Below are 15,935 nucleotides of genomic sequence, written 5' to 3' on the forward strand. Positions count from 1 at the left end.
ACAGCATGAGAGTGTGTTGCAAAGTGCATTGCTCGTACCGTAGACGGGGAATGCTTCAGCCCACATAACCAAAGCAGAAACCAGTGGAGGCCGCTTGGAACCGTCAAAGCCGACAGCCCACCATCACACAGCCACGTAACTGGTCGGAATGCTCTTCCCCAAGGCAGGTGACCTCTTCCTTTTGGATAAGTGCTCCCTTCTTCTCTCCTTGCAAATTTCATCGTGGTCTTTTTCTGCAAAGCTGTAAATTCTTCAGTTCTGATCCTTCTATCTGGTGCTCTGTTCTATACTGCCTTTCGTTTTCCTTTGACTATCCTGCACAGATGAATAAAATGTAAACACAAACACTGGAAAAATCAACCATGAAAAGAAGCCACAGAAGAGGAGATATGCGGATAGAAAAGCGACAGTAAAATCTAGAAACATATTCACAGATCTCAAGGAAGCAAGATAACAAGCCAAGCTGTCGACAAAGTTCAGGCCCCAGAAATTGCAAGAGAACAAGTTAAAAACATCCTTATCAACAGTGCCAAATGAATGAGTTTGAAAGAAGCTCCTCGCTCTATAAAATGCCAGAGGGATAAATATTAGAACAGGCAATGACAAGGTCTCCCAGCCCAACTAAGTGATTCCTGCGGTACAGGCCACAAAATGAGAAGCAGTGGCTACCTTAGCTGGCAGAATTGGTGTACATATATTCACTGTGAAAGGAGAGCGATGTAATGCACAGTTAGATACAGCTGATAATCAAGAAATAGGGGATTATGTGCAGGCATGACAGCTGGTGATAGCCAAGACAGCTAAAATAAGGCTTTTAGAGCATTCGCTCTACTTCTCCCGTGCACAAACCTCAAAGTGAATGCAGTGTTGACTTTGAATTCTCACGCTGTGCAGCAAACAATGTCATCTTTATAGCTTAGACATGAGAGCACTATGCTATTGCCACAACATATCACAGTCAAACTACAACACACTCTCGCACTGTACAGTAAACATCGCCTCCATCAATTTCTAATTACAAGACATTTTCGTGCGCTACAATGATCATCGCCTTAATGTTTCATTAACTCCTTCTCCTTCATTAAACTTAAGGAAATACACCATGCACATACGCCACCTCACTATAGACGGAGGTTGCAACCGTGCCAGACAGCCTGCCGAGACCATTGAACAAAGAGAAGCCAGACTAGCCCATTGCCAAAAAACTGAGCAAGAGTGCAAGCGAGCCAAGATCGAAGTGGCAGCAGCAACTGTGACTGCGGCCAATGGCTAACGCTCATGAAATTTGGTTCAAGGGCGGTTGAACCTGCACGTTTTGAAAATATGCAGTGCTGCCCCTACACTTTGGCAAACACACCTGAAAGGGACCAGCTATTACTGCAGCTTGGAGATAAGAAATATAACACTCTGCAAGCATATTAGACTGTAAATAAATTCAAATTAATAATTCAGATCAGCAAATGCAGGAACAAGAGTTGTGGTTTGATCTGTGCTTCACCTGTATTACTCCACTGCTGGAATGGATGTATTCTGCGATCTGTTGTCATGTATTCACGGCTAGGAGTACCAATAAACAAACCTTCAAGCACTCATTTCATTGTGTCAGTATTGAGCACTCACACACTCGGTATCAATCAAAACACAGAATGCTTGTGCTGCCTCGGCACAAGCATTCTGTGTTTCGATTTTAATTTTTTTTTTCTATAAAATTCCATTCCAAATAAATGAATGTTTATGGTAGATGCTTGGAAGCATGTGCTCAAGCAAACTTGGCGATGCTCAGCATTGTCCTCCATTCTGGATTGTTTTTGGATGTGTATCTTTTTTTTACTAGGATTTGAATTTTCTTCCCAGGCTTTATTTTTCACTAACTAACAGTTCTACACCTTTCTTGCTTAGATATCTAGAAGTTCTGGCACTTTAGAGGAATGAGATGTCTGTTCTTAAACAGTGCCACAAAACAGACACTTGACGCAGTGCATAACTTGGCGTTCATAAAATAGCATTCTCTACTTTTCCACCTTAAAAATAAACGCACTTCCATGCACCACTCGAAGCAGTGCGCCTGGCACACGTGATAAAGTTTAGAATACAGCATGCAGTGAAGCGACAATCACCTGAGATTAAAGGGGAGTGTGCCTGAATCCCACGTAGCTCGCCGACGGAAATTCACGCCGAGCCCGGCAAACGACGCAGGCTGGCAGGACCACCCAGTTGCCTTCGCCCAGCCTGCCCCAAATCCACATGGTAAACAAGCGGTAGGCTATGAAGCGGTGCTGCCTGAAAATACAGTAAACGGATCATACACACACACAAAAAAATAATGCGAATCTGTCACCTGACGCTTCCGCACTACCTACTTGTTTACATCTCCGTCTCCATCGATGTTCGCTCCCTCCTCCTCTAGTGCAATGTGCACAGCCCGAAGGACTTCGGGCGTTAGGCACACGCTTTGGAACGCTGGGTGGATCGTAATGCAGCCGCCGTCCTGCTGGCACACCACCAGCACCTCCGGCATGCTGCGGCAGCACACATCTTCTTCAGGTGTGGGCATGCTTTCGCAGCGGCCGCAGCGGCACCTGCGCATAAGTAAAATGTGAAAAGGCCGCGAAGCAAACACGAAACGGCATTTCGTGAAATAAGAAAGTTGTAATAACTTATGTGCAGTGGCGCGTGCGCCACGGAACGCACCATGGTAGGCCGTCGTCTCCGTTGCCAGCGGGTGGTTCAGAAGGGCCAGTCGATGGCGTGCTGCTGTCGTCGCTGTCTAGCGGATCACGAAACGGAGTATAATCATATGGATCAAAGTCCAGCTCGGCAGCGGCTTCACGCAGCCTCTCTTCGAGCTCGGGATCCATGCGATCCATGGCGACCGACACGCGAACCGCCGCAAACACGAAGGGGAAGATATCGGAGCACTACCGGAAGTAAACAAACCGAGAGTCGGTGGCGTCACTCCGTGACGCATTATGGGCGGGGCGTCGGCCCGGACATTTTCTTTTTTTTTTGGCCGGCGCATCGGCGTGTATGAGTTAAGGGCTACAGTGACGGGAGAGGAGGAGCGTCATTTTTAAAATGGAATATCTGCGCTATTAAAGATGTTAGCCTAAAATTTTTTTGCGCTTTGCTGACTAGTGAAGGCACGCCGACCGCTCGTGCGCCTTTCTTAAGCACGGCTTCAAGCTTTTCATGGGCCCCTTAATTGTGACTTTTTTTTGAATTCCCCTATCTGGGTTGAGGCCTACTTTTGCAAGGATTACCCTGCCCGTCTCGGTCGTGCTTAGTCTCTCTAATTGGGAGACTCGCACTGCCTCCGCCAATTCTGCCCCCGTGTTATGCACCCCGAGTTCGAGCAGTCATTCGCTCAAGGTTGTCGTGATACGACACGTTATCGTTTTTTTTTTGTCGCGAACGATGCACCGAGATCTGTCTCGAAGATTCCGGTCACTTGCATATGTTTCTTCAAATGTGCCAGGTTGTGCTAGTAGCAGTTTCCGACGTTATCTAGATTGTTTTGAGGAGCCTTTAAACTGGGCGTCGACGAGTATGACGGGCATTCTTTGTTCGACGATCGACGAGCACGTTTGTTGCTATCACTGCCGCTGAGTTGCTTAGTTGTTTTGCGGGCGCAAGTCAGCCCAATAAAGATTTAATTTCAGTACCATCAAGCCTGTGTCTTCTTTTGGTGTCTACATCCTTGTCACCACTACGTGACAACATATATATATTGCAGTAATCTCGATCGCCATCCGCTCGCGCGCCAACACGAAGAGGTAGACGAAGTGAAGCCGGAGCCTTGTTGGCACTTCACTGTTGGTTCGAATGCTACCCCCGTCACTTTGGTTTGCGGGTGTTGCCTGCGGTCTTGGTGCTCCAATAAACACCTTACACTTGATGGAGGTGTCTAGGTCGTCGCTCCAGTCCTCCTCGCAAATTTCACCCTGGAACTTCGGAACCGCACGCTACCGCCTTCGGTCACACCATGCAGGACGCTCCCAGCCAACCATCGGCGCCCATCCCTGCCACTTCTGCCACCATCTTCTGTCCCGGGACACAACGCTCCCGTGACCCACCTTTCTTCAGTGGTACTGACGACAATGACGTTGACGACTGGCTGGCCTCTTTCGAGCGCGTCACCACTTACAACCGCTGGGACGATTCCATAAAACTGAGCAACGTCCTCCTCTACCTCACGGACGTGGCAAATCTGTGGTTTCGAAACTACGAAGCCGATCTTTCGACGTGGTCTTTCTTCAAGAAGAACTTCGCGGATGTCTTAGGCCTCCATGCACGGCTTCAACTTCCCAAGAAAACGTTTACCAGATTGAGGACGTGGTTGACCTCTGCAAGCGGGTCAATCCGTCCATGCCCGAGCCCGAAAAAGTCACACATGTTCTAAGAGGTCTCTCTGATGATGCGCACTACATGATGTCGGCCAGGGACCCTACTTCCGTATCCGACAATATAACCCTGTGCCAAAGGTTTGACGAGCTACGAAAGCAACGCGCTTCTACGCGGCGGGCTGGCGCACCTGCCGGCATTGCTGGCTTGGCACTGGATACGTCGTCTGCGGAACAGTCTCAATTTATGCAGAATATCCAAGACTTCATCCGCGAAGGAGTTTCACGCCAGCTGTCCCTGCTCCATCCAGGTCTGCCGATCGTCTGCCTTCGCAATTAGCGCCGGCCAACGCGCCATCCATCTCGCCGGCTATCCGCCACGTTATCGAGGAGAAAGTCGCTGAAGCGCTGCCTTCTAGTGTTCCCATCGCTCCTGTGCAAGCCCCACTCACTTACGCTCAAGTAACCGCTGGAACGCGCGGTCCGCTTCCTACATCGTCTTACCAGAACGGCCCTACATTTTATGCTCCACCTCGTTTCATGGCCCCTCAGTCTCCGATTCCTCGACCGCGACGCCGCATTAGGAACCCATGGCGAACCGCCGACAATCGCCCAATTTGCTATGCTTGCGGGCACCCGGGTCACGTCGCTCGCCTTTGCCGTCAGCTCCCGCTTCATCCTGAGAACGCAGTCCGTCAGTACCACTACGATCCCGAGCCGCCCTTGAGCAACGTCTCCTCTGGACCGTCTCCACCTCGGGCTCAGTACTCGACACGCCGTTCGCCTTCGCCTCTCCGACGTTCCATTTCGCCGATGCTCCGGCGACAGGGCCCTACGCAAGGGGAAAACTAAATGCCGCAATTCCGGAGGCAAGAACTGCGCGTTTGACGAACTCGTTACGTCCTCCGCCTTCTCCCGCCAATGTCATTGAAGTGTTCGTAGAAGGTTTTCCCGTTCTTGCGCTGGTGGATACAGGCGCTGCCGTTTCCGTAATTGGTGATGCCCTTCGCCACAAAATTCGCAAGGTCACGACGCCGCTTTCTGCCTTTTCGCTTCGTACGGCCAGTTCAGAGCGCATCACCCCTGTGGCAGCGTGCACAGTACGAGTTTGCATCAAAGACATTACGTATGTCGTCGAGATGGTGGTGCTTTACACCTGCTGCCACGACATCATCCTCGGCTACCACTTTCTGTTGACTCACAGTGCTGTGATTGTGCCCGTGCTGAAGTTGAGCTTTCCCCTGTGTGTAATGTTTTCCTGTGTGACCCGCCCGTGCGCCCTGCTAAACTTCTTGTAGCGGCAGACACCGACATTCCTCCCTTTTCTGCTGTTCTCTTTCCCCTTATTTCGACATCTGCCCTCCCTAGTCCTGTTTTCTTTACGCCCAAACTCGCCTCCGCCCACCATAACCGCATCCTTTTTCCTTTCGCCGTTCTAACTATTTCTGATCGCAGCTGTGTCATCTATGCTTCCATCCCTTTTCCCTGCCCGACGGTTGTTCTTCGCGGGGAGTGCCTCGTCTACATTGAAGAGCTGGACCCTGATCGCACTTACATGTTCTCCGAACCTGACGTTTTTCCTCACGTCGCTGCCCTGACGTCTTGTGCTGCTACGAGTGATAAGCTTCCTGTCGACGCCCTTCATCGAGCTATCGCGAACGGCCTTCCGTCCGCCCAACGGGACCAAATAGTCGCCATCCTTCAGCGCTTCAGTGCATTTTTTGAAGTGTCCCAGCCTTCCTTGGGCGGCGCCTTGACCGTTTCTCATGCAATCGACACTGGTCCTCTTTCTCCTCTGCGGCAGCGACCATATTGTGTGTCGCCCACTGAGCGCCGCGTCATTCGTGACCATGTCGCCAATGTGCTTCAACGGGGCATCATACGACCATCTCATAGCCCTTGGGCCTCCCCCGTAGTGTTGCTGACGAAGAAAGATGGCACGATCCGCTTCTGTGTGGACTACGGGCGTCTGAATAAGATAACCCGCAAAGATGTTTACCCACTAGCACGAATTGACGACGCGCTAGATTGTTTGCAAGGAGCGGAGTTATTTTCGTCGCTAGATTTGCGCTCTGACTATTGGCGAGTACCGATGGCTTCCGCTGACCGCCCGAAAACAGCGTTCATCACTCCCGATGGCTTGTATGAATTCAATGTGATGCCGTTCGGACTGTGCAACGCCCCCGGCGCCTTCGAGAGAATGATGGATAACATTCTCAGTGGGCTCAAATGGGAAACGTGTCTTTGTTATCTAGATGACATTGTCGTTTTCTCGAAAGATTTCCCTTCCCACCTTCTGCGCCTTCAGCGTGCCCTTACGTGCCTTACTGAAGCCGGCCTACTAGCTCAACTTGAAGAAATGTCACTTTGCCGCTACCAAGCTCACAATACTTGGTCATGTCATATCCAAGGATGGCGTTCTACTGGATCCTACCATACTTCGTGCCGTCGCAGACTTCCCCAAGCCCACAACCTTGAAAGAACTTCGCAGTTGTGTCGGTCTATGTTCGTATTTCCGCCGTTTTATCCGCAACTTCGCCAGTATCATCGCCCCTTTAACGCAACTTCTCGCCGGAGGCCCGAACCTCTCCTCTTGGTCACCAGCCTGTGAGGCTGCGTTCAGTACACTACGCCGTCTACTGGTCTCTCCCCCTATAGTCCGCTATTTTGACCCTGCCTGCTCGACCGAAATACACACTGATGCAAGCGGCGTAGGTCTGGGCGCTGTTCTTGCTCAACGGAAGCCTGGATGTTCCGAGTATGTCGTCGCGTACGCTAGTCGTACCCTCACGAAAGCAGAATTGAACTATTATGTGACCGAGAAGGAGTGTCTGGCCATCATATGGGCCATTACCAAGTTTCGTCCTTATATTTACGGTCGCCCATTCTACGTTGTTACCGACCACCACGCGCTCTGTTGACTATCCTCCCTCAAAGACCCCTCCGGCCGCCTCGCCCGCTGGGCGTTACGTCTCCAAGAGTACGATATCCACGTCATCTATCGATCTGGACACAAGCACACCGACGCTGATGCCCTTTCCCACTCACCGCTTCCTAACGACTCGACAGCTGGCTTCGTTTGTACCTACGATATGTCGCCGCTCAACATTACCAACATGAAATCTGAGAAGCAGAAGGATCCATGGATATCCTCCCTCTTAACATTCCTGTCTACGCTCCCAGAGCTGTCTCCGCCACGTGCACTTTGTCGTCAGGCCCACCACTTCGCCACTCGTGATGGACTTTTATACCGCCGCAATTACCATCCTACAGGGCGAAAGTGGTTTCTCGTGATTCCGCGACATCTCCGTGCTGAAATCTGCGCCTCTTTCCACGCCGATCCCCAATGCGGCCATGCAGGTGTCATGAAAACCTATTCTCGACTGCGTATGAGATATTACTGGCGCGGCATGTACCGCTTCGTTCGTCAACACATCCGATCCTGTACCGCCTGCCAACGTCGCAAGAATCCACCCCCTCAGCCGGCCGCTCCGTTGCAGCCATTGCCTTGCCCCAGCTGCTCTTTTGATCGTGTCGGTATCGATCTGTATGGCCCGCTTCCGACCACTTCGGCTAACAATCGCTAGGTCATCGTAGCCGTTGACCACCTAACCCTTATGTCGAAACATCGGCTTTGCAGCCTGCCACCGCACGGGATGTTGCTTCGTTCATTCTGCATCGCCTCGTTCTTCGTCACGGCGCACCGAAAGAATTGATCAGTGGACGCGGACGTGCGTTTTTTTTCGACACTGTTGAAGCCCTCCTCAAACAGTGCCAGATTATTCACCGGAGCACCACAGCGTATCACCCCCAAACGAACGGCATGTCTGAGCGATTTAAACGCACTCTTATTGACATGCTAGCCATGTACTTTGATAGCGCTCACTCTAATTGGGACCAAGTGCTGCCTTTCGTAACGTACGCCTACAATACAGCTACGCAGACTACGACTTGGTTCTCCCCCTTCTTTCTTTCACATGGTCGTGAACACCCACTTCGACCATGAACATTATCCTGGCCTACCACCCCGGCGCTTCAGAGACCACTCTACTGTCCGAAGCGCACACATTTGCCGAATAATGGCGACAATTGGCGCGCTCCTTCACAGCGGAGAACCAGGCTCAACAAAAGCATAACAGGGACCCTACAAATCCAGCGCCTTCATATCCCTCAGGTGCCCTCGTTTGGCTCTGGGTGCCTTCCTCTGCACCAGGCCTCTCATCCAAACTCCTATCGCGCTATCATGGACCTTACCGCATTCTCGAACAATCTTCTTCCATCAATTACGTAGTAGAGCCCTTGAACCCATCTCCAGATCATCGCCGCCGCGGCCGAGAAACTCTACATGTCGACCGCCTCAAGCCGTATTATGATCCCCCTACCCTTTCCTCACCATGAGTCGCCAGGATGGCTCCTTTTCCGCCGGGGGGTTTTGTAGTAATCCCGATTGCCATCAGCTCGCGCGCCAACCCGAAGAGGTAGACGAAGTGGAGCCGGAGCCTTCTTGGCACTGCACTGTTGGTTCGAACGCTACCCCTGTCGCTTTGGTTTGCGGACGTTGTCTACGGTCTTGGTGCTCCAAAAAACACCTTACAATATATATATATATATATATATATATATATATATATATATATATATATATATATATATATATATATATATATATATATATATATATATATATATATATATATATATATATATATCGTTCTATCTTCCCACTTGTTTCCAAAGCATTTTCTGGAAGTGGCTCTCTCAAAGCTAGGGCTCCCCTCTCAATCCCAGTTCTACATTTGTTAGCTCTGATCTTCAAGGAGTTCGCGGTAAGCAGAAAGTGTTAATTCTCTCACGGCTACCTTATGCAAATTGGTAGATTACCTTGCTAAGGAGTTTCAAAATTGTTCCCCGTCTAAAATTTTTGTGCTCATTTTTTTCACTACTTGTTTTGTTTCTACCTTGAACGCAGCGCGTAAACTTGAACCGCTTTCACCTGCATATATACATCGTCTCGAATGCTCGCCGATGCTCTGTGGATCGCGCGCACAGTATCTGACGACTTGGAGTGAGTACGTGTGTTCAAGCGGTTGCTCATAATTTGTGGAGCTGCCCTTCGTATACCCAACATCTCGCTGTGGATATATTCACCACCCTCCCTGGAGCTCCGTTCCGACCTTCGCTAGCTCTCATTGCCCTCAGGTGTGAATGAGGCCAACAAAACCTCCTCACCGCCGCCTTCTGCACATGCTGCTGCGGCTAGCCCGGCCTACAACATCACCAGCCGCAAGCTGAGATCTTTAGAAGGACAAGCTTTCGGACTAGTTGGTTTTCTGTTGTTTTTTGTAACGCGTAGCAGGACAAGGACAGAGCACGGAGGAGCGACACACAACCGCTGATCTTTGCTGGAATTGGTGGCGAATAAGTTGACGACTGGCTCGATAATTACACCAGAGTCGGTGCTTCCAACGGCTGGGATGTCTCGCACAAATTGCTGGAAGTCGTTTTCTACTTGATTGACGTCGCGAAAACATGACTTCTGAATCTCACGGATGACATCCCCGAATGAATAACCTTCAAAAAGCAGCTGCGCAGATATTTCCGGATGCCCTCTGGTCGATCTGAGCTGGTCAAGAAGCGAGTTTCCGCCCATTCGTAGCAGCCTGGCGAGCCTTATACACTTCTGACATAGTTGTCTTTTGTTGAATTTTATGACACATAAGAAGCTAGGCCATAATGCGCCAAACGCACACTTCTTGCATCTATGACGTCCTGGCTGTTTTTCGCCGGGTAAGTGCTGCTGTGATAAAGTCGAATTGCTTTCTTCCCGTTCTTTAGGGTACAGACACAATCTCTTTCAACACCTTACTTCCCCAGACCCCCTCCACTATGTCAGCCATTATATTCGACTGTTCAATGCCTAGACAAGCTTCAGTTGTGCCGCTTCCAGCAAACTCTAGTGACGGCAGAGTCCTTGTTGATGAAAACCTGCGCGTTCCATTATCCTTGCCATAATTCGAGAGGAGCTATACGGTCAAGCTGCCCTAGTTCCTGGAAGCGCCATTCTCCCGGCAGCTACACCAGATTTATGCAGCGTAAACCAGGATGAACTGGCCGCTTTCATATGCGCTGTTGTCATCATTGCGTCCAACATTGCGTGTCGCTGACCCCAATACGCCGAAATTGTTTTGTAGCCATGCGCCTGAACCCTTCCGCCTTCTCTTCCACTGGTTTACGTCATGTGACTACCATAGCATCATATCCTCAGATATCCGGTCATGGTCCCTCCTGGCGTCATTTCCGTCCTGTGTACATTTACTTATGTATTTATTTATTACAATACCCTCAGGGCCCACAGGGCGGTATAGAGGGGTGGATGCAAAAATAAAAAATACGTTAAAACGTAAAGGCAAAAGGCTAAAAGCATGACTCAGATGCTTGTTCGATGACATACGTGGTAATAAGTGGCTTGAAATATGACTCGCCTTCAATGCAGGCGACATGGGGTGGAAGGTGGTTCCACTCAGTGCTAATCTTCGGTAAGAAAGAATTAAAAAGCACGTTCGTTTTACGAGTTAGGATGACAACTTTATGCGGATGATCAACACGTGATGACATGTAGGATAACATAGAACAAAAAAATTCCTGTTTTAGTGTCCCGTTATGAAAGAAAATGGTGTGGAAAAAAACTCAGGCGTGAAACATTTCTACGAACTGCGAGAATAATCCCACTTAGTTTAGATTAGATGAGAGAATAATTGGAAAGGATTAAGTGAGCGGACCGATTTTGAACAGATTCTATAGCATCGATTAAAGTGAGTAGCGTGAGGTCACATATTGATAACGCGTATTCTAGCTTTTGCCGTATTTGTGTTTTATATAAAAATAACTTCAGATAGGATGGACCCTGACGGAACTTACTGCGTGTGTAACCAAGGGCACGGTTTGCATTGTTAATACATATTCTATGTGCATGCGCCAGGATAAGTTGTTAGTGATATGAACGCCGTTCTCTAATGAAAGTCTATTAATCTGGTAATCGAGCGTTTTAGAAGGGTTAGATTGGCGTGAGATGGACATAATTTAGCACTTTGATGAATTGAGAACCATATATCGTCGCTGACACCAAATTAAGACTTTATCAAGATCGTACTGAAGGAGGCAACTATTGTTAACGTTATGTAATGCACGATTGAGAAAGGAGTGAGACAAGGCTGCCTACTGTCGCCCTGCCTATTTAACCTATATGCTGAGTGCATCATGAGGAAGGCCGGTCTGGACGAGTCTTCAGCTGGAGTGAAGATTGCTGGAAAACGTGTCAACAACCTCAGATTTGCGTACGATACCACTTTAATGGCAGAAAGTGAAGTGGAATTCAAGATACTTCTGATGCGCATACAAGAAGAGAGTGAGAAGTTTGGGCTTAAACTGAACATTAAAAAGACAAAGATCATGGCGTCTTGCCCTATCAAGTCCTGGAGCATCAAGGGACAAGAAGTGGAAGCTGTGACAGATTTTCTCTTCTTGGGCTCCAATATTACCCCGGAAGGAGACTGCAGCCATGAAGTTAGGAGACGCCTGCTCCTGGGAAAGAGAGCCATGGCTAGCCTTGACCGCCTAGTAAAGAGCAGAGACATTACACTGCCAACCAAGATCCGTATAACTGGTGCTAATCTTTCCAGTTGTGTATGGATGCGAGATTTGGGCTGTGAAGAAGGCTGACCGCCGAAGAATTGACGCGTTTGAATTATGGTGCTGGCGAAGACTCTTGAGAGTTCCTTGGACTGCCAGAAGATCAAATCAGTCAATATTGTCGACCATAAACCCTGACTGCTCATTGGAGGGTGAAATTCTAAAGTTAAAACTCAGCTACTTTGGTCATCTGATGAGAAGAGAGGAGTCGCTGGAGAAAGATTTGATGTTGGGAAAGGTTGAGGGTCACCGGAGAAGGGTAGGCAGCGAACGCGATGGTTAGATGGCATCCTCGAGGCGCTGCAGATGAAGTTATGTGATGTTAGGAAGATAGTGAGAGACCGGAAAGCGTGGCGTGATATGGCCCATAGGGTCACGAAGAGTCGGACACGACTGAACGACTGAACTGAGCTGAATGCACGAAAAAGAACACAGTCATCGGCAAAAAGTTTAACGCGGAAGTTAATGGCAATTGGAAGGTCATTCTAAAAAAAAGTGAAGGACCCAGAACAGAGCCTTGGGGAACACCAGATTTTACGGCACATTGGTATGATAGACAGTCTTTAGCTGATACAAACTGGGTGCGATTAGTCAAGAAACATTCAATCCATTGAAGAAGATTAGGGTCAATATTCAGGGAACCCATTTTAAGAAGGCGTAAGTGATGCAATACGTTATCGAAAGCCTTATCAAAGCCAAGAAAGATGCAGTCGGTAAGTACGCCACTATTAAAAGACGACGCGAAGATATTGGTGAAAGATAAAGTTGAGTCACGCAAGAAACGTTTTTCCAGAACCCGTGCTGACAGGAGCTTAAGAGAGAGTTACTTTCCAAAACAAATACGAGATTAGTTTACAAGGAATGCTTGTTAATGAAATTGGTCTGTTAAAGGCAGAATTCGGATTACCTTGCTTGAAGAGTCGAACAACCCTAGCTACCTTAGTCAGCTGGTATTTTGGCGTGTTCGACAGACTAGGTGAAAAGGTGCTCTAGATATATGCTGGAATAAACGGAAGTGTTCTTCAAAAACTTCGAATTAATGTTGTCGACACCGCAGCTGCATAACTGAAGGCTCTGGATTAACATCACAGTGCCAGCAAAATCGATGACAATTGGTACACCGGAAATAAATCGCACTTAAGCCATTATGGAGCAACATAGAAGGAACATTCATAAAACTATTTTCCAAATTCAAGGTTTAAGGCAGTACGACATTCTTCACTTGTCATTGTATTCCCAGCACTGTTAGAACGTTTAATGACTGTTCGTTCTTTGGGCCTGACAATATTTGAGAACTTAGATAGATTAGTACAAAGAAGTGATAACAGCGCGTTATTTAGGAACACGCGCTTGGCTTCCTTGAGTGCGGAGAACATCGCCGTATGCCGACCAACTTTTCACAGTGTTTGCACGTTTTGAAAGGCGAAACAGCGCGTCTTATTCAAAAGTCGTTTCATGGCGACGGTGAATCACGGTGATCGACATTTTCTTAAAATTCGGCGCATTGGGACATACTTGTCGACTAGCGACGAAATTGTATTCCTAAATAAAGCCCAATTTTGCTCACTGGTCCTCTCGAAGAAGGTAGGCACACAGTTATCTATGAAGAGTGCTAGTTCGCTGTTAATTGAGGTATAGTCACCCCTGTAATAATCTCTAATTGTCTAGATAGTACTAAAGTTTTTAGTAGTAAGCGCTGTTATTTTGAAGTGAGTGAGACAATCATCATTCAAACCAGGTATGTAGGTTACACGGTGAAGAAAATCAAGAGCACTGGTAAGAATTAAGTCTAACAGGTTAGATGTCCAGAACCAAGCCTTGCAGGCTCTGAAACAAGCTGTGTAAGGTTAAAGTGCATGCATATATTAACAAAAAAAAAAGAGTGACTGCAGAAGTATCTCTGACAGTTGGAAAGAGACCGGACCAACGTATTTGGGGAAAAAAAAAATCACCTAACAAAAATAAAGGCAGCCAAGAGAAGTGTGTAACCAAAATATTCAGTACATCGTGTAAGTCATCACAAAAAGGTGATGCCGCGTTCACGGCCTATAGCACACACAGAATAATGCACTTTGATGGTGAAGGCTTATGCGGGCACAAATCATTTCGAGCGCAGTAGAGAGAATGACGATATCTGATAAGAGGTAATTAATTGGCAAAGGCAATCAGTACACCTCCTCCGTGTTTTGGAGTGCTATCTTGGCAGTAGATGGTGAAACTTGTTTTCACAGTCAAGCAATCCTGTATTGCTTATAACGTTTGAAATCCAAGTTTCTGTTAACACTACCCCAGCGTCAGCGCATCCGTCAATTACAGACGATAAGTCATGGCGTTTCTTCACAGTACTACGGATGTTTGTGAAGAGAAACGAGATTGCGACTGACGACATTAGGAGCACATTTTTGGGTTTGAATAAAGATGCATCTGCGTTGGTGCGGGTAGTGCTAGACGAAGACCCGGCTGGACTGCTGTCACTGAATGACCCTATTTCGCACACGCTGTCGGTATCCACTGAGTAAACATAACATTTATTGCCTATATGAAGTTTGTTATACCGTACTAAAAACTTTTTGCTGCTCTGATTATCATTCGGACATTTCTTGTCGCTTTGCGAAAACCTTCACTCACAGTTACCTTGCAAGCTTTTAACTTATTTTTTGAGGCAAGAATGGTTTCCCTAAGTTTAAATGACGCAGAGTTAACAATAATGGGGCAACATTAGTGGGGGACAAAGCAGCCTAGTATATGGGCTCAGGATATAATAATAACAATAATACTTTATTTTTCCTTTACTACAAGGAAAGGAAAGGAGCAGCCGCTAAAAAGCTGCTTCGAAGAGCAGCTTGACGGGGCGGCTGCCCCTGCATATGACGGCATTTCACAGCAGAGAAAGTCACGCCCACACAGTGAATAAACAGTCAATGGAGAAATAATTAGACCACAAAAAAAGCACTAGGTAAATCAGGAAAAATACATGAAGATAAAACAGAAATGCCGCAAGACAGAACACCTAACTTAAATATATGTATTTATAGAAACATTTCGAGGATTAATTTAATAGGAGGAATGGAGGATATGCGTTCGTCGCTCTCATCCAAACCGACGTTAAACGCGATATTTAGAACGGAGTAGATTTTTGTTCGGACTCGGCCCATATCTCTTGACAACTAACGTCGATAGCGTGGAATATTAAGTTATCTCGGCTTGAACGATATTCAAATCCCTTTAGTCAAGTGCAGCGACATGAGCGACATTTTTCTACCTGCGGCGCCTCAGATGTGCGAATACTGTTTTCCACTGCAGTAAGCCGACCATCAATACCTGCAATCTGCAACTCCATTGAATTTTGGGCGGCCTTAACTTCATTAAGTGCGGTCATAACTTCGTGGTGGCTAGAATTCATTTTATTTATTTATTTGCAATACCCTCGAAGCCCACAGGGGAATTTCGAGGGGATTGGTACAAAGATATAAAATCAAACTGATAAAAAAATAATGTACCGCATACATACACATGTCAACAAAAATTGATAACAATGCGAAAAAATAACTGACTGGAAGAAAATACGCATTTCGAAAAACTGACCCCCCCCCCCCCCCCAAATAAGTATCTATGAAGAATAAAAACGACAAAACGAATAAATTCACAAACAGCAGTCCAAAAAAGTAGCAAGTAAACAAACATGTTAAATCATTCGCAGAAACATTGAGCTACGAACTGGGTACGATGACAGACGGCTATAAATGAAACAAATATACGTAACATGGCAACAGAGCTAATTACACAATATTCGAAAAGAAGTGAAACAAATTAGGCCATGGTAGACCGTGTTATAATGACGATTTCATTTGAAACTCATCAGCGTCATTTACGGCTACAATATCTGGTGGTAGGTGGTTCCACTCC

General features: G+C 47.4%; 1 protein-coding gene across 1 annotated transcript; it reads right to left on the reverse strand.

Moving 5' to 3' along the window:
- Positions 1-2,123: 2,123 nt before the first annotated feature.
- LOC146194489 (P2X purinoceptor 7-like) lies at positions 2,124-2,872 on the reverse strand. The gene is made up of 3 exons (XM_084596060.1): positions 2,692-2,872; positions 2,361-2,579; positions 2,124-2,280 (listed from the first exon to the last, which is right to left on the reverse strand). The coding sequence occupies exons 1-3, from the start codon at positions 2,865-2,867 to the stop codon at positions 2,124-2,126; spliced, it is 552 nt and encodes a 183-aa protein (XP_084452186.1). The 5' UTR covers positions 2,868-2,872.
- Between the last annotated feature and the right edge of the window lie 13,063 nt (positions 2,873-15,935).

This window comes from Amblyomma maculatum, chromosome 3 (genome assembly GCF_055883805.1).
Source record: "Amblyomma maculatum isolate TAMU_Amacu chromosome 3, ASM5588380v1, whole genome shotgun sequence".
NCBI classification, from domain to species: Eukaryota; Metazoa; Arthropoda; class Arachnida; order Ixodida; family Ixodidae; genus Amblyomma; species Amblyomma maculatum.

Coding starts and splice junctions, on each gene's coding strand:
- LOC146194489 (XM_084596060.1), bottom strand. CDS start 2,867: ATGGATCGCATGGATCCCGAGCTCGAAGAGAGGCTGCGTGAAGCCGCT. Junction 2,580..2,691: donor GGAGACGACGGCCTACCATG/GTGCGTTCCGTG, acceptor ACTTATGCGCAG/GTGCCGCTGCGGCCGCTGCG. Junction 2,281..2,360: donor GGAGACGGAGATGTAAACAA/GTAGGTAGTGCG, acceptor CTGTATTTTCAG/GCAGCACCGCTTCATAGCCT.